General features: G+C 35.3%; 1 protein-coding gene across 1 annotated transcript in view; it reads right to left on the bottom strand.

The window, feature by feature from the left end:
- The window catches only part of LOC136033826 (E3 ubiquitin-protein ligase MIB1-like), a gene marked incomplete in the record, with an annotated part of 265,548 nt that overhangs the window by 19,783 nt on the left and 218,866 nt on the right, over positions 1-26,899 (bottom strand). Inside the window, 3 exon segments of the mRNA XM_065714758.1 lie at positions 2,633-2,817; positions 5,140-5,334; positions 14,578-14,797. Of these exon segments, the coding sequence (XP_065570830.1) occupies positions 2,633-2,817; positions 5,140-5,334; positions 14,578-14,797 (600 nt within the window).

Raw genomic sequence — 26,899 nt, 5'->3', positions numbered from 1 at the left:
GATACAGATTCCTCACAACTTTACTATCCACCGTCATCCATCTGGTAGCCAAAACTGACATAATTTCTTCTGGGCAACCTAGATGAATTCTTTGAATTCGCGGAGCTCTAGCAACCATTCGGAACTGAAGCTAATGTAGTTTACTGTGTCTTTGTCAAGTTTTTCAAGGCTTTCTGGTTGTTTGTAAGCTGCTTAGGATGAACATAGGTCAAGTGAATTGCTCGCACATCATATGATGGACAGCTGCTCCCATGTCAAAGTGCTCCTATGTCATATTAATGCTTCTATTCTTAATTGTCTCTCCTGTATTTACTGAAGCATTGTCAAAAGTGATTCTTGACATTCCCTTGAGGGATCGAAATTCTCTGAAGATATTTCGTAACTGTATCTTTACGGCCTCTACTAGTCCTAATCTTCAAAATCATTAATCCTATAAAAAAAAACACTGCCATATGATCGTCACTCTCTTGGTGCTGGACGTTCATGGCTAAGCAATTTTGCGTCAACCTATCCGTTGATCTGTTTACAATCAACAAAACTGGCTCGTTTTCCAAGTCACTGGCTATTCGTTCTATCTACTTTTTGCCAACAAATTTTTCATAATCACTTAAAGTTTTGTTCTGCTAAGCTTCATGTGGTGATAAGGTAAGATACTTATTTCAAAAAAATGCTGAGCGACTGAGGAATCGGGGAAAGAAGTACCAATATAAGAATAGGCATATCCGCGTTTCGAATGGTATCGTCACTGATTGCCATCCAGGCACAAAGAATGATTTCCATCAGGGTTTTTGATCAGCGAGGCAGAAAATTCCAAATAAAATAAAATAAAATAAATAATAATAAATAATAAATAAAAAAATAAAATATATAAATAAATATATAAATAAATAAAAAATAAATAATAATAAAATAAAAAACCAAATAAAATACCAACTAATTAGCTATCGTGGTTCACAACTCACATCATTTTATAAATGAATAACCTTGTCAGAGCTCTTTTCAATCGAAACAATCAGTTCCATATTGGCCTGATCACCTATCAATCTGGCTAAGCTAGACCTGCCGGTGAGATTGATTAGCAGCCTTGGGAAATAAATCACGTAATTTTATTTTTTGAAAGGAGGGATAAACAAAATTGTCCAGAGAACACCCATAAATTCCAGCTAAAATTCCTGGACCAAATAAATTTTTTGCTTTTCGCTAAATTTTCACGCTTTCGAATCAACTAGATTTAATTGGATCCAACAAGTCAAGAAAACCCCGCTGATAATTCTCTTGTCAATATACTGGTCTGTTCCGTAGCAAGGCGGTTGATTAGTTAACCAGCACTACTGTATGTAAATTGCTGCACACAAATTGGATAAACCCAGTTTAAGGACCCAGTTGAGAATGTTTATGAATGGTACCAGATAAATTTATGTTCGATTTGCACTAGAGAAATTCCCTAGTAAGACTCTCTTCTTGGGCTATTATCCCTAGAAGAAGTAACCTGAGAAAAATTTTAGACAAACTAAAACTTAACCAGGTCTCCGAGTCTGAAAGGAACGAATAAAACCAAAGCGTGACAGAGGTTTCGGATTGTGTCTAAAAATTTTCCAATACACCACATTGTACCAGGCCCTCTCGTGAAACATAAATGGTATAATCGTGCCGCAATGGCAATGCTGCTCCGAACTAAGATTAGATATTGGAAGCTCGGGCAACGATTATGGTCAAGTATGGTTCTGAAATTTCGGTGCTTCGAAAGACGCCAGAACACTTGTTAAATCTTTCCAGAGGAATTGCCGACGCATATTCATAGGTGCTCATTTGACTGATAATGATAAAACAACAAGATGTGGATCAATCCCACTTTCTAGGACTGTAGTTAAAGAAAGGTTAAGATTAGTAGGCCAATATTCACAGATGAAGGATGAAATATTGTCAACAATTGTGCTTTTTGGCTATCCAACAAAGGCCAAAAGAAAAACAGGTTATCTCCAAAAAGTGTTGAAAGAGGTCATAAAAAGGGATTTAATGGAAATCTAAACTTCATGGGAAGGGGTAAAGAGTTAAGCTTTTTGTAGATTAGAATGAAAGAAGAGGATGCGCAGTTACGTTGATCTCGGACGTCTTGGTGCTGCAGCGAGTTACTAGTGGTATTAGTAGTATAAGGGCACCCACAGAGAAGGTTAGATGGGAAAGTGAAAATACATATGAAGTAAACTTTTCGCCATTAAGTTACCTTTAAAATGAAAATGAAGCAATTTGAAGAAGAAGAAGAAATTTGTCATTCACTTTTAAAACTGAAACAGATTTTGATCTCCCCTTGGTCATAAAGCGACAACAGTCAATACTCTAGTAAGCGCGATGCTCGCAATTTTCATTGACTGACATATACACTACCACGCAACTGATAGATGAACCAGCACAGAAACAATTAACAAAATCTAATTCAAATACCTAACTCTAATTACTTCACAGTGGAATATGTTCTGTTAAATAACTATTCATAATTATAATGATTTTGTGTGTATATAATAGAAATAAATTTATGTTTTAAAAACACAGCCAAAAAACACAACTCAAGCTTTAGAGAATAGCCCTTTAGACCGCTCCGACACTAAGTAAATAAAATTGGGATGATACTTACTTGGTTCGTTCTTTTTGACATTTTGATAAAGCACGGCAGAGATTCGGATCCGGGCAGAGGTCAAGAGGAGTCAGCCCCTTCTTATTCTTAGCATTCAAATCGGCTCCATTAGCAGCAAGAAAACAAGCAATTGAAGCAGAAGATTTCTTATTAGCTCCTTGTGTACCAAGACATCCCATTAAAAGCTAAAGAAAAATTTATGGAGTAAGACCTGTTACTTTGAGAATGACTTTTATTTAAACAATACAAATCTAACGAAAAATTTACTAATGGATACTGAGACCTTGGTAAACAGGTTACCTTGGCTAAGCAGAAAAAGCCAAACGTTATTAAAGCTCTTTTGAATGGATCCCAAGTGGGACTAGAGAAGATCTTCTCAGGTTCCTTTTGTATCCATTAACTAGTTTTGAGGCTAAAAAAAAGTTTCAAGGACAAATGTATTACTTCTCCTAAATTACGAATCCAAACTTCTACCTTAGAATCTACTTTTCCTGGACTGCAGACCTTTATAATATGGTTCCCTGGCTTTGGGCTTCATTTAAAGCCAAAATGATTTTTCTCAAGGTTAAGCCCTATTTTGACCAAACCTTTCAAGCAAGACACAGAGGTAAAACTTGAGCAAAATTATTCTAGACCCCAGTTGACCCCAACCTCTGAAGCTTCATTCACCCAAGACGGAATGTACAAATTTTTAAAGAAGTCAGTAACAACAAGGAGAAAGAAGTCAACGTAGGAATTTGGAAACAAATCCATGGGCCCTGATGAAAGCTCTCAATCCGTTCCTAATAGTCTCACCAACATAGTACAATAATTTTTAAAAGTTATTTAATATCGATGTTATCTATTTTTTTTTTTAATTCTAACGTCTAAAATTATCAAACAGTCAGATCGATACCATTATTATTTTATATTATATTTTCTGATGTCTGAAACCATCAAAGGGTCAAACGGATGTCATTATTATTAATATTTTTATTAACCGACAATTCGTGAATGTTATACGATTATAACAAAATTACAGTACATTTGGTGATTTTGAAAGGTGTTGCAACGTCCATAGACTACTTGTTTTTCACTATTGCCACTACTGACAGAAACACTGAGCCTATTCTGAAAATACAGCTCAAATCAAAAAGACGGCTAAGAAAAATATATTTCTACGAGGTATTACTTAAGAGTTACAGGATGACCGAGACAAGAGCCCAAGACAACACGAGCAGCATGAAGGACATAAACTTACTAGCTATCAGGTAATGTTTAATTGAGTTAATTGTTAATTAACTTAGCAATTTACAAATAATTTCCGGAGCAATAGCATATCAAGCAAATAATTAGTGGTTATTCCACTCTTGAAAGTACAATTATTGTTTCACAACTGTATTATCCGTTCCAAAAAACTATCAAATTATTATTTCATTTTATAACGACTTTGTAAACTAAAACTTACAAATTTCTCATTAGATAGATGCCCAAAATCTAAGTACAATTCAAGTACACATTATTAACGTAATCTTATAAAATCCTTTCACAAATGACGTTTTCCGAATTGTAAAAGTCAAACACTCTTGATAATTAATGAATAAAATAAATACCAGAATTTATTCATTAATATGCATTTTATTCTATTTTTAAATAAAATATTTCTGAGACTCACTGAAGATCGAAAAACATAGTTTACGGCAGATACTCCTCGGCGTAAGAAAAAAAAAATCAAGTCCTCTGAAATACCGTTCTTCTTCTTCTTGTTTGAATTGTTACGGAGACATTTCGACACAAAATCATCACCAGAATCAAATTTTGGACTAAACCCCGTTTAAGTAGCATTCTGTTTTATTTTTACTGCTTTGGACGAGCGTACCAACGCCATCTGTATACAACTAATCATAGCAACAATCATATCGTTATGCTGTAGAATCATAAAAATAGTTTGAGAGATCAGTTTTAAAACACTTTTCTTAGTTTTTTTCCCTAAAGAAAGAAAATACCATTTTTCAGGAAGGCGCGCTTAAAAAGTTGAGCCTGAAAATTGCTGATATTTTTATTATTAGTAAATATTGTTGGCTAATAAGGCTTCTTCGAAAAAAAAAAGGTTTGAAAAAAAAACTAAGCCTATGATACCGCTAATATCTATTTATTGTGGGTTCTATTTAAAAAAATCACAATATAAAAATTCAAACATTCAACTAGAAATCTGGCAAGCTCATAAAAAAAATGCTCGGTACTGAAACAGAAATAACTTTCGTAGCAATGATTGAATATACTTCTTTAGTATATTTAATAGAATTTCTATGGCTGATGGCTGGAAAATCTATAGAATTTCTAATTCATCTCATTCCCACTCAAAGGAGTCCTTAGCAAAGTATAATTAATTCATTAAATTGTACAGTATTTAGTCTGGCAATTTTAATGATTGCATTCCTGCCAATTTTCGGTAACTCTAGAAATCAAGTCTTTACTCCTTGATAGTCAATTGTAGCAAAAGAAAAAAAAATACTTGTCAAATATACCGAATAATTATGAGAGGATCCCACTCCAGCCGGTTTGGCTCCACCTGGAGCAGTGAGTCCACCAGCAACAGTATTATCTTGCATGTCTTGTAGCTGGCGCAGTTGTGAGAGTGTATGATGGCGCAAAGCTTCATGCAAAGGCGTGTCACCATCTTTGTCAGGAATATTCAAGCTACAACCTTCTCGAACGAGCAACTGAAAAAGTAAATTAAATTTGAATTAAATGTGATTAAGTTAACTGTAAATTGAATTTAATATAAACTATTTCCGAACTAAATTTGTCAGTTGGATTTGTATTTTAAAAATTACAAGGTAAATACAATGTAAATTAATGAAATCAGAAGTAGATACAATTAAAGTTGACATACTGAATTGACTTTTTATTTCTAGCTGTAGTCAATTGCCTTTTGCACCGAATTACCCAGTTTTACTAAATGGCTGGCCGCAATTTTTTTTATGAACACTCCTTTTAGGCTGTAGAAAAAACAAAAATATATCTAAGGTTCATATAACTGTAATGAGTATGTCAAAATAGAAATGGCTAAGAAAATTAAATAAAGAAAGAGGCTGTTTCAAAATTAGTAAATATCTAATTGCTTCTAAGCATTTACAACTACGATTTTCTTTTTTTTGAATCAAGGTTTCCTATTCACTAAATAATTTTATTTATTTCTTCTTCAACTCCGAAAGAGCTACGCGTAATATTCACTATGCACAAATTAAAAAACAAAAATTAGCTTTAACAACTATACTTGTGAATTTACAAATTCAAAAACATGGATTAGTAGGGAGCCCTAAGTAAAGAGCTAAGTTGCTTCCATGTATTTTTTCAGTGGCCACAAGAGTGGTTTACGAAATAAAGGAGAAGGCTAATTCAACCGAAATTAGAAGTTCTAGAGCCCTTTTTAGGAGTTGAAAGTAAAAAAAGGTAAAGTTAAAGGATACGGCATTAGACTTTACAGTCCCTACCGGCGGTGCTGATCTCCGTTTCTTGGCCCTTCAGCCAGGAAGTGCAATGGGGGGTTGGTTGAAAGTGCTAGTAGTTGAAAGTGCTAGTACTAAAATGAGATGCAATTTTTGACATAACTGTAAATTTGCACCACAGTCATTATAAATGCTGACATAGAAAAAATCCAGAAATGTCCTTATATTTGTGGTGCAAACAAACAAGATGATATAACAAACATGTATTTTGAAAAGATAAAAAAAAAATATGAAGCTAGTAAAATATAGAAACCGTACAATTGTCTTGGAAATACTGTCGAACATCCAATGCATGACAGCTTTTGGCAGCGACTACATAGAAATAAAGGTTCAAGCATTTCTATTAAGTCAGGCGGTAGTCTCGTAGAAAATGCTTTTAAAAACCTGAAAATGTTCTTGGATAATTCGAAGAATGAAAAGGGTGAATATCTCTAACAAGGTACTGGTGTAACGCAGCGAGCTCTTCAGATCTCTGCTTGGTAATACAGAACCCCTGGTTCGATCTCAGCTACCATAGGGCAAGAGATAACACGGATATTACGCATTAGAGTCTACAAATAATTAAATAGGAAGAACAGAAAAAAAAAATAAAGCACTAGGGAGCTAAATCCATGAAGCTTATATTCAGAAAAAGTGAGTAGCATGTCTGTTGTTTTGGGTATGATGGTAAGCAGACATTCCCGTATAGAAAAAAAAAATCAGATTTCTATCAGAAAAAGCGTGACAGGCCACTTTAGGTTTTGGCCATAACTATAAGCAAGAATTCGAAAGGAGAAAAATATTGAGAAAAACGAAAAAAGATAAACATACAAAGGGTGTACGGTTTATGGTTTTAATTGATAATAATCGATTTCGAGATTATTGACGATTAATATTAAAACAAAATGAGATACAAAAATATTTAACAGCATTTAACGAAATTTGATTACAATGTAAAATAGGATTCCTGGCATGTTCCACTGAAGAGAGCGGTTAAACAAGGATCGGCTTTTGGTCCACCTTACCTAATAATACTATTTGTACAGTGACTAAAATTACCCCACCCCCTTGTTGAATTATCACTTTATTGATATAGCTACCACATTTCTTATGTTGATGACACTCTTGCCAGTTGAAGAACACGAATCGCTCCAAACGGCCTTTAAGATCTTTCATTTTTTGTTTCAAAAGATTTTATATTTTGTATGTATTTTTTTGCGTCCCATTACTGAAATGAACCACTCATTTGACCCCGCTTTATTAGAAAATATTTCTTTAAATGTCATTTCTTCAAATACTGTAATTCAGGACAAGGGTTAATAAAGTGAGGCAGATCTCAGCCAGTTTCTTCAGACAAGAGGTATAATTAAGGACCATCCATCAACTTATTTTACTACATTTCCTTCCTCCAGTCCAATCCCCATCCCTTTATTCTAAAGATCTCGTAATCGAAAACGATTTGAAGTTGATCTCACCTGAAAACTTCATGTATTTTTTCTTCTATCAACTAAAACGTCCGATAAGCTGCCTTTACTAGGTAAACTACAACGTTTTCAAAATATACTATTGTTCTAACAAGTATTTTTAACCTGCATGAAAACATCATAGAACACCTTTTAACAGCCAGCTATAGATAATTACCCAATTAAACATGATAGTCTCCTAAAATGTCTTAAACACACTCTTTCTTTTTCTTCCCTTTTTCAAATCCCAGAACATCCCCGCCATAGCCCCCAATTGGCCTTATTTTAACCTGATAAAAGCTTCAGTAATTGCTATGAAGCCTTCTGACCTTTACAATTCGCCATGTGCACCTTGTCACTCTACATTTCTGATAACATATTTATCTATATCTAAACCATTTTTATTTTTTTCCAAATAACAATCCAAAATCTCTAACATCTTTTGGGACTCCGGAGCCGATTTCGTCAGCAACGCATATCATATGCAAGTAACAAACCAAGCTCCAGCGACATCATGGTTGCGACATAACGATCTCTAGTCCATAAAGGTAAAGGTAAAGAATACGGCATTGGACTTTACAGTCCCTACTGGCGGCGCTGAGCTCCGTTTCTTGGCCCTTCAGCCAGGAAGTACGATGGGGGGTTGGAGCCAACCGCCTTGTGCTTTCGTACACCCTTCCTGTTTACCTTCACTAGATTTCTTCAGGTACCTATTTAGAGCTGGGTCAAATCTAGCTGAGCTTACAAAGTCACACCACTGACCCCCGTCTCAAAATAAGTAATTGGGTACATTAGGATTCGAACCCTCGCCCTCTGGAACAGAGGATCCTAAATCCAACGCACCGATCCATAGTATCTGAAAATTTAAAAACGTGTTTTGAAAAAAAAACAACAACTTTGAAGTGAGGAAAAATCGCCAATTGAAGTCGATTCTGAAATGGTAACTATTATTTCTATTAGTCTTAATGGTTCAATTTTGTTATAAAGAGAAATTTAAAGGAATATCGAAAAATTGCCTGGAATTCCAGGAAAATAATATAAGACTGTAAGACTTATATAATAATATAAGTTAAAACTAAACCATTGGAATCTCTATAGCATAATCCAAATGCAGGAGAATTACAGCCTTGAGCGACAAGGAAAATTTCTTTATCTCATGGGAAGGAGTGATGCGTTTCCTTTTTATTCTTCTTCTTCGCCGCTAACGGGGTATTGAAACAATATAAAGGGATGTTTAAGGGCAAATTTGAAAGCTATTTTTTTATATCTACCGTGCTTTTTGTGAGCAACAAAAAGATAATATTAAAAAAAGTGTAATTTTTGGCAAAAACTGCACCTTCTTATACTATATATCTTCTACTGCACCTTATAAATCACACGCATCTCTTGAAAAACAATGATATAACCCACATATATTCTAAAAAGTTGCTTTTCTAAGGTACGTCATATTTGAGTGACTCTGCACCCTGATTCCGTTTAGTTCGTTCTCCACAAGACTCCAGATAAGAAAAGCTGACGATTTTTGCCTGTATGTGATATATTAACGCTAGATATCATGGTCGCGCCATCAGAGCAACCTATTAAAATACTTACAAAGGGCACTAGAGTAGATATGAGAATTTCGTTTCAAACGGGCCCTCTCCCAACATTCTACTACCATTGGTTGGGTATGGTCACCCCTGATGGAAAAAGAGGAAAAAAGAAAAGGGACACGTAACAACTACCCATGCAAAAAAGTAATTTTCCTTGTCGCTCAGGATAGGAGACTAATTTTTCTATTTCCGGGTCCTGCAGTAAATTGCTGAAGCCGAGATCGAAATACAGTTCCCGTATCCCGGTTCCAGTATAAATCCCACCGTGTCACCACAGAACCGATTGGGCCCTTATACGGAATAATGAATTTTTTTTTGTATTTAGGGTTGATTTTCAAGGCTAACCTAACAATTAAAATATATGATCTTCTGAAAAATATTCTTAAGATATTCTAAAATTGAGTGATTAACTTGGAACAAATGAGGCTATCAGTTAATAAAACATTTTCAGATAATACAATAAAATAGATAGTAAAGCTTGATGACTAATGAGTCTCCCTACTGTAAATTAAAATAAGAAGATCGACTGTAAATGATTCAGAATCAATTTTAAGAAAACATTTGAAAATAGATAAATTTATAGCCCACAACATCGTCGCCACAGAGACCAGACCTGTGTGGCAAAGTGGGTCAAGGCTAAGGCAGTAACCTAATAGTCTACTTGAAAAATCAAGTAATAAAAAGTCAGAGACGACAAAAAAGGTCAAATCCATTAGTTTAGTATTTATTTTGACACCTCTTTAGAAGAACAGACACAAATTGTGGAATCCCGAATGTTTAACTAATTACTTTTACTTTTAACTAATTACTAATTAGTTACTTTTTTTACTGAAACATTAGTTAAACAGTAATATTTAAATTTAACTAATTATTTTTAATTTTATTTTAGAATGTTTAGAATTATTTTATTTTTAGAATGTTTAACTAATTATTAGTTACTTTTAACTAATTACTAATTACTTTTATTTGTGCCACTGGCATTGTAATATTTGTATCTACGTGTGCGCACTGTGTACCTCAGTGTGTGTGTTTGGATTCTCTTAACAGAGTCACAGATAATGGGTTCATAGATAGATATGTTTTTCTTTCAGTTGAAATTAAAATTTTTCGAAAGAAAACTGTTTTGTTTTAATTATGATAATGCAAAAGATTTTCAAAGATCGCATGTAATATTTCAGGGTTGCATGTAAAATTAAAATCGTCATTCTCGACATGAAAACAGACAATTTCTTAAGCACAAAAATAGAAAAGTCTCTTTCTTTATAGCAGGTAACTCAACGGTAAAAACCAACGAAAAAAAGTTTACAGGGGTATGGCAAGTAGGAGGAAAAAGACGAACAATCAGACGGATATTTCACATTTATACAATAAGACGTCCTAAACGTTGAGAAAGAAAGAGTTTAAACGATAAACAACTTGATAAAAAAAACTGAAAATAATACGAAAGTAAAAAGACAACTCACAGCTGGTACTCAATGAACAAACACAGAGGCATAATTTGTTCGTAGATGTTGCTGCAATGACGTATATAATAATAATTAAAAAAAATTATCCACAATTTTAGAAAAACAAAGATGAAATCATAAAAAGACACAATAATAATCAAAAACGCAAGATCATCAAAAGACACAAAAAAAACATAAGAAAATGAAGCTAGTTACGACAAAAGGCAGGAAAAGAGGGTAGAATGGACCAAAACTCCACGGTGCCTCATTAAATAATTCAGAGCTTAACAACTAGAATTTAACAGTGATATCTATTGCTAAATATAGAATAATTAATTTTCTATTACAGAAAGATAGAGAGGGACAGAAAAAAAAAATTTAGACTGTCGTGATTCGTATTAAACCCTTGTGACTAAATATACCGGCTAACACCGACTAAAATATGACTAACACCGGCATAAAAAACACAGAGTGGTCACAAAAACTGAAGAAAATCTAGATAAAGTTCATCTTCTATAACGACTCTGGTTTGCAATCAGTTTCAATTAGCCTAGCTTAAATTTCATTTAAGCATCCCTAACCTGAGATCTGGACAAACTAAGTGATCTACAAACAGTGAGGCCTAGCCAGAAGGAGGAAACTACTGGTGAAATAAGAAAAGGTTACAAAAGTTGCAATGAGTTAAATCCCATAGCAGCAACACCAAGATCCGATAGTTGCAACCCAACAAAGAGCGAACCATAGTCTATAGGAACCGACAGTTCACAAACACATTTTGAAAAACAAATCTGTACTGCAAGTAAAAAATGACTGCTCAATGATGGTAACTATTATTTAGGTTTATCTTTAGAGTAAAAGTTTATTGCCATAAAAAAATTACGGGAATTCCGAAAAGGCCTTGAACCCCCTAAAAAATGGCAGCGAATCAAAATGCAAGTGCACCATTGGAATCACTACAGTCGAAAATCCTTAATAAGAGGTTGTCAGCCATCTACCTTGAACAACATCAGCAGTGGTAGAGTACTGGGACAAGGCTTGTTTGGTCGTAAGTCACAATATCCAGTACCTTTTTTAAGTAACAAAATAAATCGTCGTGATGTTCTCTTCCATTTGTACAAGAATACATTAACTTTTGACATAGAGAGCCAAATTGCTAAGAAATGCATATTTGAAGATAGCCAATCCTTTTCGTGGTCTACAAACCTAAATGAGCTATTTTGAGCTTCTCATCTTGAAAAACGAGGAAAATGGCGCTTTGTCTGGTTAACATACATGTTCTTATCTATTCCTATTATAAATTTTTCTGCCAAAGGCTTGCAGGCTGCCACAAGATCACAGGAAAATGTATAATAAATCAATTAGAAGTAACTACTCCACTCTAGGTGCCTCTTACAGATTTATCTAATAACCCCATAGTTAAATACCGCATGACACCAAAAATGACCCTTCGTGGTGTTATTTCAGAATAGGAAAGGCTGGAGATCGTAACAAGGTTAAGGCTTGAAAGGAAGATGTACGACCCTTAAAATTTCGAAATAAAAATAAACTAACAGAATGACTATTTAAAAAAAACAGCCTTGAGATGAAATTAAATCAGAAATAAATCTGGACAATGTTACTAATTTAGGATAATCTTTTTAGCTCTGAAATATTATTCATTGATTCGAAATACGACTTTACAGACTTCGAGAGGTGTACATTGCAAGATACGTTAGCCTAGTTCCCCCTTTTAAAAAGAACACCCAGCTGATTCAAGATCCAAGAAAATGTTAAGACAATGACCCATACCCGGATAAGAATATAATGCTACATGAGTTTGGACAGCTTAACCATAGGATAAGAAATATCCTACATATAGTAGGATATACATACATAGGATATATATATATATATATATATATATATATATATATATATATATATATATATATATATATACAGAACATAGTGTTTGTTGACAGAATGACAATGTTATCCCACAAAATTGTACTGTAGCCTACACACATAAGAAACTATGGAATTCCACTGTCATACTCGTCCGAAAGATCCTTACAAGATTGCGCATTAGGCCTCAGAGTCAAACATCGGAGTAAACCCTTCTAAATTCATTATAATGCCATTTCGTTCCCTTAAATCTCTGTCACATTTTCTTAGTTCTTTCCCTCCAGAAATTATTTTGGTTCCCTTCAAATTACTTGGCGTCAAAATTCCTTCTAATTTCAAATGAGTATCCATGTTGAAAATGTCATCCACAAAACTGATTCGGCTATATCAAAGCTTAAGCTCCTAAATAAATTTGGCGTCCGCCTTCCCATTCTTTAAGGATTAATACTTCCTTAATCTGCCCTCATCTTGAATACGCTTCTCCAGTTTGGCACCCTGGCACCTCTCAAGAAGCAGATAAAATTGAATCCATCCAATAAAGAGCCCTGTGAATAATTATCAAAAAAGGTTAAGCTCCACTCTCCTTCCTTCTTGAGTGCGGGAGAGGTAAGATTGCGCCTTCATTTTTCAAAAGATGCAATGACCAATCTTTATCTTGTTACCGTTCGCTTTTATCATATTTAGACAAATTGAAAAAAAAACGGCATAAGAATAAACTCTTTTTGTTTTGCCCTCCCCCTCCGCAAGCAAATTCCTAGGATTCAGAATAGAATTTAAACTATATAACCAATAGACCTGTGCACCTGTGCAGGTCAATGACAAAAATCAAAAACTTGTGCTACATGAACCAATGAATTTCAGAGCAGAATGTTCTATTCTATAGCATTCTGTTTTTTGGCAGAGTATCGTCAAGAGTAATCAGAAAAAAAAACAACAAATGTCTTAAATGATTCAGATTTACGTCATTTGCAGATTCAGAGTTTTTGGAAGATAATTACATCATCAAAATCTATAAAACCGACCACCAAACTGTTCCTATTTTAAATGCCAACAAAAACATGGTGAGTTCTCTGGCATTTTCTCTCAGAATAAAACAAGTAATTTCAAATGTAATTCCAGTAAGTCTTGAATCGCTGCTAATTTTAGAATTCCTTCTGGAAACGTTCCTAAGCCCGCACCTTGCATTGATATCAAGGGGTTACAGGCTGTTTATTGTATGTGAAACACAAGATTGGTCATTTCAGTCCTTAGCTTGTTTTTTTTTCTGTGGAGGGATATTTTGAAAGTCAATACCTACAGAATGCTAAAAACTAGCGCTTTAATCACAAGTTTAACACCCCCCCCCCCTAAAAAAAAAACAACAACAGGATGTTCTCTTAGGAACAGAGAATTCTTTGACTAGCTTCCATATAATAAAACACTAATCTATATGTCAATTAATAGTCCGAAAGTTAACAGGATTTTTTAAGCCCATTAAAGAGACGTACCGGTTTTACACCTGACATTCCTTAAAATTCCATAAAAAAATCCATTCTTTTCTTGAAAATAGAAATAAATAAATGAAATTTTTTTCATAAGGCAGTCTTTTTTAGATCACGCTCTTTAGTTTTCGCTTACTAAGGGAGGGGGGGAGACGGAGCATACAAGAGGGGGATTTTAATACTTCTTTTAAAGATGTTCAACCATGGAAATTTCAATAGTCCCCATGTCATGCATCCCAGCCTTTGAACTCGAGGACTGACACCAAAAAGTGCCAATTTGCGGAACAGTTCTTTACGAGGGAGTTGTTAAGACGGATTTATAAGACAGGAGCCCTTAACAAAGCCAATGGGCATATCTCTACGACATTGTGGTATCCTTCAAATCTCAGTAGATGAAAATACAAAACCAACAGACTGCACAATGGTATCAATTTATGGGTTATAATAAAAAAAGCTATTTCCTCGTTTTACAAGATGAGGGGGGGGGCGTCCTTAATTTAAGGGTTTCAAACCATGAAAAATTAATTTGCTTTTTTGGAATCTGCATTTCCCGGCACTTAGACCAAACGTTAGAATGACAGCTCTAGTGCCATGATACTCCTATGCTTACCCTGACTATTTGTGTATGCTGTCTTTCAACTGCTAAATGGAGTGCTGTTTGAAGGTTTATATTCTGTAAGTCCATCCTTGCTTTTCCAACTCGAACAAGGAGTTCACCAACTTCGACATGGTTGTTAAGAGCAGCCAAATGAAGAGCAGTATAACCATCATCCTTTCGTTCATCTACAATCCATGGTCTTGGCAGCTTCGTTAGTAGTACTCTCATCGCACTAAAAGAAGAAAAAAAGTAGGAAGTATTGTTTATATTGTCTTCATCATGTTTCCAATGGTTGTTAGCCCCAATACTAGCGATTTTTTTACCAGTCCTAACCTTCACACACAAGAAGTTGCTGAGATAGGCAATTTTCATCAATCACAGCAATTGGCAATTTTCATTGCCTTGTTGTTCACACAGGATTTTCGCATCGGTCAATTTTTAACCGCAAAAAAATTGAAATTAAAGCACGTGAGAAGAATGAATCAAGAAGATGTTCTGCTTCTATCTCTTGTTAAAAGCTCCCATGCTTTTAGCAGCAGCACTGAGTTTTTGTGACCTTTTGCTTTCTTTTCATACATTATAGAATTAAACTGAACACCCATTATTAGCTTCTCAATAATATTATCAGTATCTTCCAATATGTTGCTGTTACGCGCAGAAAATTGCTATAAAAATTGCTTTGTCGCCGGAATAAAGTTGAATTTTTTCAACTCTGCGAAGTTGCTCAACGGAGCAACTAAAATTGCTCCTGTGTAAACATGTGTGTGATCTCAGAGTAACGACTCTTTTCCTTGAGATATTTTTTCCTATAGCGATTTCTAGTGATTTATTTATAAAAATAACTGTATTGGTGTATTATTCAAGACCCGACATTTCCTCGGTTATTTTATGAATATTTTGTTGGGCTTTAGCTGCTTATCCTTGATGCTGGGCAATCAAGTAAGGTTAATTTCACTTAACTACATGTTTGTCTCGGCATTAGTAGAGCAACAGCTCTTTTGTTTCTCTGAGATCTCTATATTTATGGTCATATCACAACAATTGACTTCTAATACTCTTTTAAGCTTAAAAAAAAGGGAAAAAGTCTGATATCACGACAACGGAAAAAGAAAATTTCCAGAGGAAACCTTAGAAATATTTTTTCGAATAACGAAAAAATTTGTGGGTCGCGACGTCGCGACTCAATAAATATTTAAAAAGGCAGGTATATTAGTAAAACATGGATATGATACTAATTTAATTTATACTAATTTAATCTCGTTATGTTACTAATTTATAAAATTTTATACAGACACTAACAAATAAAAATCTTCGAGTACTCCTCCATTTTAATATGAAGGCTGCGTTTGATTTTATTCAATCATTTTCTTCCATTGTAAATCCGTTTCACGACACTAAGAATTAAATCATTTTTCAAATTTAAGCGATTTCTATGTCCCTACAGTTTCCCCATTCTTAGCAGAGGCAGGCAAGTATAACCTTTTATAATCCAGGGTGGTGCAAACACTTTGAATCTGTATAATAAAAGACACAAGATAGTCCATGGCCCCTACTACAATACCACCACTATTCCAACAGAACTATTCACCAGAAAGGCCGTCACAGTTTTTTCGCTGATCAGCTTGAAACTTACGGGGCAAAGTTACTTATTGTTTTATAAAGTAGAATTGAAAGAGTCAAACTTTAGCGGAAAGAGCGGGACGTTGAGGAGGGAACAGCCTCTTTCATACACGGAGTAATTTCTGTTCGTTTTAAGTTTTAATGTCGCTCCTTACTTTCAGTTAAAAAACTTGTTTTTTTTTATTTGAACCACATGGGCCTACACATTGTGTCGTAAAAAAAAAAAAAAAAAAAAAAAAAAAAAAAAAAAAAAAAAAAAAAAAAACAAGAGCTAAGAGCTTATATGGTAAGAGCTCTAGCAAAATTCTAAGAATCAATCGATTGATTTAAAAGGAAAATCAAAGGCTTCAAGTCACGATGTCCTTCTAAATATCAAAATTCATTAAGATCCGATCACCCACTTGTAAGTTACAAATACCTCATTTTTTCTAATTATTCCTATCCCTACAGCCTCCCAGATGGTCAAATCGAGGAAAACGACTTAATCAAGTCGATTTGTGCAGCTTCCTGACTCGCCTACCAATTTTGATCGTCCTAGCATGTCCAGAAGCACCAAACTCGCCAAAGCACTGAATCCCACCCCCTAACTCCCCCAAAGAGAATGAATCCATTACAGTTACGTCAATCTTGTATCTACAACATTTGCTTATTCTACCCACCAACTTTCATCCCGATTCCTCCACTTTAAGCGTTTTCCAGGATTTCCGATTTCCCCCTCAAACTCCCCCCCCCCCAATGTCAACAGACCTGGTCGGCATTTGAAATAAGAGCTTTCAGACATGAGTTCCTTCTAAATATCAAATTTCATTAAGATCCAGTCACCCGTTCTTAAGTTAAAAATACTTCAATTTTTCTAATTTTTCCAAATTACTCCCCCTCACGTTTCATTCCGATCTCTCCACTCTAAGCATTTTCCAAGATTCTTATTTCCCTCCTCCAACCGCCATGCCCCCGGATCCGATTCGAGTCGAAAATGGAGCATCTAAGACATAAGATCCGTCTTTATATCAAGTTTCGTTAAGGTTTGATCACCTATTTTTAAGATAAAGATACCCCAATTTTCACATTTTCCAAGAATTTCGATTTTTCCCCTCCAACTCCCCCCAATGTCACAAGATTTGGTCACAATTTTTAAAATAAGAGCTCTAAAGCACAAGATCCTTCTAAATATCAAATTTCATTAAGATCTGATCACCCGTTCGTAACAAATACCTCATTTTTCTAATTTTTCCTAATTATTCCTCCCTCCCCAACTCCACAAAAGAGGGCGGATCCGGTCCAGTTATGTCAATCACGTATCTTGGACTTGTTTTTATTCTTCCCACCCAGTTTCATCCTGATCTCTCCGCTTTAAGTATTTTCCAAGATTTCCGGTCCCACCTACCTGCCCCCCTCCCCAATGACACTGGATCTGGTCGGAATTTAAAATAAGAGCTCTGAGACACGAGGTCCTTCAAATATGAAGTTTCATTAAGATCCGATCACTCCTTCGTACCCACCAAGTTTCATCAAGATCCCTCCACACTAAGTGTTTCTCAAGATTTAAGGTCCTCCCCAACTCCCTGCAATGTCACCGGATCCTGTCGTGATTTAAAATAAGAGCTCTGAGACACGATATCCTTCCAAATATCGAATTTCATTGAGATCGATCACCCGTTCGTCAGTTAAAAATACTTAATTTTTTCTAATTTTTCAGAATTAGCCCCCCCCCCAACTACCCCAAAGAGAGGTGATTCGTTCCGGTTATGTCAATCACGTATCTAGGACTTGTGATTATTTTCCCCACCAAGTTTTATCCCGATCCCTCCAATCTAAGCGTTTTCCAAGATTTTAGGTCCCCCCCCCCAACTCCCCCAATGTCACCGGATCCGGTCGGGATTTAAAATAAGAGCTCTGAGACACGATATCCTTCCAAACATCAAATTTCATTAAGATCCCATCAACCGTTCGTAAGTTAAAAATACTTCATTTTTTCTTTTTTTTTCCGAATTAACCGGCCCCCCCCCCCCCCCAGATGATCAAATCAGGAAAACTATTACCTTATTTATTAGAAACTATTTCTAGTTTAAGCTGGTCCAGTCCCTGATACGCCTGCCAAATTTCATCGTCCTAGCTTACCTGGAAGTGCCTAAAGTAGCAAAACCGCGACCGACAGACTGACAGATCGCCAGACCGACAGAATTTGCGATCGCTATATGTCACTTGGTTAATATGTCACCAAGTGCCATAAAAACGCTGACATTTATGACCAAGCTGCTCAAACTAACGATGTATCATGACTACAAACTCTTAAAATTTTTGGATAGCATTATAGATAAGTTAACAAATATAACAAGAAAAGAGAAAACACTCCAAATGTTCAAAGCCAAGAACAAAAGATTAAGGTATTTTGTGCTCAACTTTAACTCAACTATGAGGCTCTATCTTCAAGTTATGGAGTGACCGAGGGCCCCACAGGGTTTTGTGGCAACTGTCACCAAATCTGACCTGGATTAAAACTCTTGCATTAAATACGATCAAAAAATAAGTTTCCTACCCAAGAATTATATTAATAAAAAATGCCGTAAAGCTCATTCCAAACATTTACAACACATATTTGTCTATTTGGTATTCGCCCAACAGCACGCAAACAACCCATAGGTTCACCAACCCCAAATCTCCCATGTGTCTTGCCCATCAAAACAGAGATTGTGTTTTCTTAAAGCACGAAAGAGAAAATATCCCATTTTCCATTAGAAATCTTGTCTAAATTTAGGAAAAGAGGAGGATGAAGGCCGGAAGTTATCGCTAGCTCATGAATCAGAGATGCACTTGTCATACAATGCGGCAGGCTCCCTACGTCTGGAGTATTATTTATAGAAGCTTAGACAAGCCTCAGCGAGAGGCATATGTGGCCGTTAATTGATTGCTGCAGAGCTACTCATCAACATAAGGTTCCAAACCGTGAAAATTATAACGGTAGATTAATTCAGTTATTTCAGGCAAAAATATTGCCTTGAATTACACCACTTAATGTCAAAAAATTTAATCTCTTTGAACCTTAGTCTGATCCAAATAATTAAGAAAATAAGGTTGTTTTTGACGGAAGTAAAAAGCAAAACTGAAACTTAAAACAAACAAAAATCGTTACTTCGCATTTTATGCAACATATACCTGCAATAATGGTTCAACTAAACTGACTCGTGATGTAGAATTCTGACAAACTAGCGCTTTACTGAAAACAACTATTCCCTGAGATTTTGATAGAATTGAAAAGGCATGCTAAAATTTATTGACTTCATGGCCAGTGAAAAACTATTGAGAGCGTTCAGCTGTATTTATCAAAAGGGCAACATACATCATTTTTTTTTACTTTTCAGGAGAGCCAAAACACGAAAAAAAGTTTGTCGGCCATGGTCGCTCTGAAGGCTCTGAAGGACAGAGATAAGGATGAAGGATGAGGAATAGCGATAAGGGATAGAGATCTGAAAGATGGAGATAAAGGGAACATGTTCCTAACCAAAATTTTAGGCTCTTTTCAGTAGTATAAATTAAATTCAAGTGTTCTGAACGTCAAAATTAATCCGTTTTGTGGAGGAAAAAGAAGACAAATGCCAAGTTGCCATGTAATAGCTCCATAAGATAATCCTCTTATGTTATTCTGAATTACAACAGGACCTGATAAAAAGAGACATACGCCACTTAATGGCGTATGTCTCTTTTTATCTTCGTAATGCTACGAGATAGGACCATTTTTGACTGCACCATTCGATTCCTTATGCTGAGGTTCTACGACATATACATAACTCATTTTCGACCAAAATGGCATATGTCACCCTTTTAATTATCACAGCCGCCTCATAAATAAGTTTTTTATTTCCTGAAGGGTATTTAAGGACTTTCTTGTTCTTAATCCTGTTTTCATGTTTGTTTTTTTTTTGTAAAAAGTGATCGAAATAATAGTACTATTCCTGAATCACTTAAAAATCAGCTAAAAGGTTTTCCCACAAGGTAGATTTAAGATACTATTAAAATTTTGGTTACTATGGGCCGTGGTTCGCTCATTATTAGGTCACATCTATAGCTACTCTAGGTTGCATCACAAACTAGCTTTGAACAAAATATATTTTAGAAAATGGACGTTTAAGTAATACAACAAGGTTTAAAGACTCATCAAAACAAATAATAAAAAGTATTGGAAAATTGCTACATCAAGAATCATGGCATGACTTTGAGCCCATTACAATTGTCCTACCCATTTCTTCCCGTTTGTATGAATGTATTATTCAAAAACAACGCAAAAGGGAACGTATATAGGAATAAAGTGTATGAGACAGAGTAGGTTAATTAGTGTGGTTAAATATTGGGAAAAGGTGTCATCGATAGAAGATAACAGGCTAGTTAAACAAGCATTTTTAATGATGCTTCAAGATATGAGGAAGGATTCGTGGTCACGTGAAGAATATATCAGACCGTGAAGGGTTTGTGTAATTGCTAGAATGAGAGAAAGGGGATAGGAGGGATGGTAGGGACTGTATCTAGGTTAGTTGCTACCAGGCTAGAGTATCAGGGAGTTCAGGCTTGGCAAGCTGAGAAGGTCATCTCCCCGTTCCTTGGGGTATATGCGGAGATCAAGGAGAACTGGGCGAAGAACTATGGCTAAAAATGGGATTGGCTACGGAAGATTTAGAATGGGTAATGTATGTAAGGGGGAATTTAATGCATCTTGGAGAACGTAGGAAATATTTAGGGAAAAAGAGATTGAAGGTTGGTCCTTATCGGTGCCCTATGTGTGGAGAGGTGGACGAGTCTTTGCATCATTTTTTAGGGAAAAGTAGGGAGTTGAGGCGGTTGCGCTTGGAAATATTCGGTAGGGAGGTCGGGGGGAGAGATTAGATTTTGGACATTTTGAGAAGTAGGTGTTACCTAAATATAAATGATATTGGAAAGTTCATCCAGGTAGGTATGAAGGATCGTGATGATTTTCTTAAAAAATTAGTTTTAGTGCCTTTACAGTCTATGTCGCTCTTTATTTTGTTGCTGTATTTTCTCGCCTGTTTTGTATATGTCACCATGGCCCAATTGGGCTTTCGTGTGAATAAATCTATCTATCTATCGATCTGTCTATCTATCTATCTATCGTACAGTTTCGTAGGTTTCTCAAAATTTTATTGTTAAGTATTTCTCAAAACTTTTGATGCAGATGAGTTTTATAGCAATTTTTTCAAGTGTCAGTAAACAACAGACAAGCTTCTTCTTTCTTTTTTCTTTTGCAAAAACAATTCCAGTTAAAACTTCCTCAAATTGAGTCCCATGAAAAGGAAATTCAAGATATTCTATTTAGCAAGGAACCCTTTACTAATTAATTTATTTTATGTCAAGCAATACACACGATCAAACTTATTTAAATTATCCTTAAACGCTAACAATACAACTTAATCTGAAACGTCAAAATAATCCCCAGAAAAAAATCTTCAAAAATCAGCCCTAAATACAGTCCTATCTTCTTACTGGAGAGAAACGACGAACTAGCTCAGGTCTCTTTCTGGACAGAAATAAACATAGTCCTGGCAGCTGTCTCGAAAAATTGCGAGCCAAAATTCCAAACGCTTGAGGGAAAAAATATACAAGATATAGATGGAATAGATCCATATTGCCAATACGGAAACGCCCGGATTCACCATGCAACGAAATATGGGGACACGATAAAAAAAAGTCATACATTAGAAAATCATTGGAGATGTACCATGTCCATGGTATGACCAAAATAAATATTAATTTATATATACCCTACAAACAATTTTACAAAATGACTTTTAACTGCTACATATGGTTTAGACCATAAATATGTTATTTTTTTATTCAGCATAGAAAATATATTATCGCTTTTTTCATTTTATAGATAAGTATAAAATAAAAAAACATCTAGGCTGGAACAGACAGGTAATCAAAATTCATTCAGAAGGGATTAAAAAAACAAATTCATAAAAAAAACATTAATATAAACTATAAAATAATGATGGAAAAAATCCGAAAAATTAGGAGACTCCAGGGAGCGAGGTCATATGTCTCCCAAGTACATTCCTTGGCCAAATTAATTCTAGCCTGATTGTTTGGCCCTTTTTGATTCGTCAATGACTAATTGCAAAAAAAAATGTTGAATTAAGATTTCAAAACTTTATAAGTTTTTGTTCCCTCCTTTCGTATGCTTCATGTTCATAGAGCAGTATCCTCATTAAAAAGTTTATGTGTGAAATAAGTGTAGTTTTAAAAATTTGAACCATTTCCTTCATTCACAATTTCTTTTCGTGATCAGCGTTATGTCCCTAAGTAAAAAAAAAAGACATGGCAAACTGAAACTTTTTGCCAGTATGGGGATCGTGAAATGGAGAAGCAAAGGATGCCCCAAGATTATAAAATTGCATTTATTTTCCAAAAAGATTAACCCTGAATTCTTGTAATAGGAACATCTATCAGTAGGGATTTCGAGAACTAGGCCAAGCCTGATGAGAAATAAGAGCAGCGTGTTCTTTCTCTTGACATTTAGAGCCCAAATCGACGTGAATCGGGGAAGGAGGCTATCGGATTAAGAGTGTGGGTATCTTAATTTATTATACTTAAGCTTTTTAAACTTGAAGGGGTTATCAGAGTTCAGAAAATTTTTAGGAAGTTAAGAGTGAGAGGAGAATTAACCTAGAGACGTTAATTAAACTATAATTAAAGGACCGGGACGGGGGGCAGGGGGGGGGGGCAAAACTTGCAAGATCTTATTTGAAAATTTCAATGCTTCGGAAAAACCATAGTAACTGTCCTGATTGAACTTTTTGGGGGTCCATACGTAACACAGGCTCTCTATTGAGGTTATAATGTTTTAATTTTTTATTAAGTTTTAATTTCGCTCCTTACTTTCAGTTAAAAAAACTTGTTTTTCTTATTTTATTTCTTAACGTTTTTGAATTAATGCATGTTTTGATTTTGACTCTCCGCACATAAATAATTAAAATTAAATTTGTATATTATTTTTTTTTTTTTTTTGGCTAAATGGCTTTCTCATAGTTGTAATTGGAAGATTTTGAGAAAAAAAGGGTAGCGGGGGAGGAGGCCTAGTTGCCCTCCAATTTTTTGATTACTTAAAAAGGCAACTAGAACTTTTAATTTTTAACGAACGTTTTCATTAGTTGTTTCATTAGTTGTCATTAGTTAAAAGGCAACTAGATCTTTTAATTTTTAACGAACGTTTTCATAATGCTATTCCTTACTTTCAGTTGAAAAAACGTTCCATATTTATTTCTCATTATTTTTTTTTAAATAATGCTAGAAAATCCTGCGCCCCTTTCATTGAAATTCTCTTCCCCCATGACAATTTCCTCTATGGAAAGATCCTCCCACGTAACCCCCTTTCAACTTCTCCTCCCCCCCAGAACCAAAAAAATCCCTGTGAAAACGTCTGTATACTTCCCAATAACCATTACTATACGTAAACACTAGTCGATGTTTTTAACTTGCAGCCCCTCCCACGGAGACTGTGGGGGAGTAAGTCGGCCCCAAAGACATAGTTATAAGGTTTTTCGACTATGGTGAATAAAATGGCTATCTCAGAATTTTGATCCGGTGACTTTGGGGAAAATTTTTTCTGTCACTTAAAAGGGCACTAGAACTTTCAATTTCCGGTAGAATGAGCCATTTCGCGACATTCTAGGACCACTGAGTCGATACGATCACCCCTGGGAAAAAAAAGACAAAAAAACAAATAAACACGCATCCGTGATCTGTCTTCTGGCAAAAAATGCAAAATTCCACGTTTTTGTAGATAGGAGCTTGAAACTTCTACATTGGAGTTTTCTGATACGCTGAATCTGATGGTGTGATTTTCGTTAAGATTGTATGACTTTTAGAGGGTTTTCCCCCAATTTTCTAAAATAAGGCAAATTTTCTTAGGCTCGTAACTTTTGATGGATACGACTAAACTTGGTGAAACTTATATGTTTAAAATCAGTATTAAAATGCGATTCTTTTGATGCAAATATTGGTATTAAAATTTTATTTTTTAGAGTCTCGGTTACTATTGAGCCGGGTCGCTCCTTACTACAGTTCGTTACAACGAACTGTTTGAATAGAGCCCGATCCAAATTTTACAAGGATGGAAAGGAGAGGGACCTCTAAATATTTGCAAGCGCGACAAATAATAGACGGTTTTATGCCCCAACTAAACTCCGACGGAGGTAAGAGTAAGTTTACAGTTCTACCTTTGGGCCCGTGCTCAGTTTTATTTCTGAGAGGGAAGGGGCCCCAATATTCTTGCTATTAGATTATTGATCAGGAAGGATAGTCAGGTTTCAACCAAAGAATCTGGAAACTAATAGTATGTGTCCTTGTTCTGGCTTTTGAGAGTTCGTACCTGATCAACCCAGTGTATAGAGAGGGAGTTCATAGATCCTTTTTATCAGGACATTTACTAGAAGGAGTGGTTGAATCTTAATAAAATCTTGGCGGGAAGTAAGATTCGACGCCTAGTTATGCATTTTAATGAAAAAAGAACCTCTGTGAGGAGAAGGGCAGCCCTAAATTATTTTTCTCAAGACACTTGTCTTATTATTAAATTAAAGATATTAAATGAAAAATTTTTATTTGATTTTCTTAATCTTAGTTTTAATGTTTCACTTTGGAACACACTAGTTTGATAATGCGCTACTTTTCATAAACACTGAGTCTCAAGGCATTAGATATTTTGGTGTTTGATAACAAACTTCCAAACTGTCGATACTGTTAAAAACAAGAGCTAAGAGCTCATATGGCACTTGTGACGAGGCAAGAAGAGCTAAGAGCCAAGAGATAATTTGGTATGAGCTCTAGCAAAATTCTATGAATCAATAGATTGATTTAAAAGGAAAATAAGAGGCTTAATGCCAGTCAGAATTTAAAATAAGAGCTCTGAGTCAAGATGTCCTTCTAAGTATCAAAATTCATTAAGGTCCCATCACCCACTCGTATGTTATAAATACCTATTTTTTCTAATTTTTCCTATCCCTTTAGCCCCTCAGTCGACATTTGCTTATTCTATCCACCAAGCTTCATCCCAATTCCTCCACTCCAAGTGTTTTCCAAGATTTCCCCCTCCAACTCCCCCCAATGTCAAAAGATCTGGTCGGGATTTGATACAAGAGCTCTGAGACATGAATTCCTATTTCTAAAAATCAATTTTCATTAAGATCCGATCACCTCTTTGTAAAATAAAAATACCCCAATTTTCACGTTTTTCAAAAATTCTGGTTTCCCCCCTCCAACTCCCCCCAAAGTAACAGGATCTGGTCAGAATTTAAAATTAGAGCTTTAAAGCGCAGGACTGTTCTAAATATCAAATTTCATTAACATCTGGTCACCCTTTCGTAAGTTACAAATACCTAAAATTTCAAAATTACCCCCCCCCCCCTCAACTCCACCAAAGACAGCAGATCCGGTCTGATTATGTCAGTCACGTATCTAAGACAGGTTTTTATTCTTCACATCCAGTTTCATCCTGATATCACCGCTTTAAGTATTTTTCTAAGATTTCCGGTTCCCCTCAACTGCCCCCCCCCAATTACGCTGGATCCGGTTGAGATTTAAAATAAGAGATCACTTCTAAAGAGAGTCACTTCTAAATGTGAAATTTCATGAAGATCCGATCACTCCTTCGTAAGTTAAAAATACGTCATTTTTTCTAATTTTTCAGAATTAACCCCCTCCCCCCAATAGAGCGGATCCGTTCCAATTATATAAATAACGCATCTAAGACTTCTGCTTATTTTTCCCACCAAGTTTCATCCCGATCCCTCCAATCTAAGCGTTTTCCATGATTTTAGGTTTTCCCACTCCAAACTCCCCCAATGTCACCAGATCCGGTCGGGACTTAAAATAACAGCTTTGAGTCACGATATCCTTCTAAATATCAAATTTCATTGAGATCCGATCACCCGTTCGTAAGTTAAAAATACTTCAATTTTTCTATTTTTTCCGAATTAACGAATACGAAGTCACAAGTGCCATAAAAATCTGTCCAATTCTTCAGCATTGCTCAACAGAACTGAATGCTGGGAGTTTATATCTTAGTTTTTGCCAGTAGGCTATTGCTTTGTTTATTTTTTGTAATTGACATACTTTTTTCATTTTTCTACACTTTTGCTTTAATTGACATACTTTTTCCATTGCCTTTAAAAAAATTTTGTATCTAAGCTTCATTTAATAAAAAAAAGAACTTTTTTCAACTGAAAGTAAGAAGCAAAATTAAAACTTAAAACGAGCGGAAATTATTACGCATATGAGGGGGGTTGCTAACTCCTCAACACTTCGCTCTTCATACAACAGTTTGTTGGTACTTCGCTAAGTGTTGAGGAGAGGGCGACCCCCCTAATATACGTAATAATTTTTGTTTGTTTTAAATTTTAATGTTGCTCCTTACTTTCAGTTGAAAAAACTTGCTTTTTATTTAATCTCTGATTGTTTTTGAATAGCACCAGGAGACCTGGATCCACCTCCACGTAAAAATCCCTCTCCCCACAGGAATATCCTCTGGGCAATTCAATCCTGGCAAAAATTATCCCGCACAATTACCCTTAACATCTTCACGCTTAAAATTGAATTGGTAAAGAGAAAGCAAGAAATATAAAGGACTTTCGAATAAGAATGCTGGCAAATTCACCCAGTGTAAATTTCCCCTGAACAGTTCACCCCTGAAAACTTCCCTCTCCATGGAAAT

This window comes from Artemia franciscana, chromosome 12 (genome assembly GCF_032884065.1).
Source record: "Artemia franciscana chromosome 12, ASM3288406v1, whole genome shotgun sequence".
In the NCBI taxonomy this organism is placed as follows: Eukaryota; Metazoa; Arthropoda; class Branchiopoda; order Anostraca; family Artemiidae; genus Artemia; species Artemia franciscana.
Note: the sequence above shows the minus strand (reverse complement) of the source record. Positions and strands in the feature narration are given on the sequence as shown.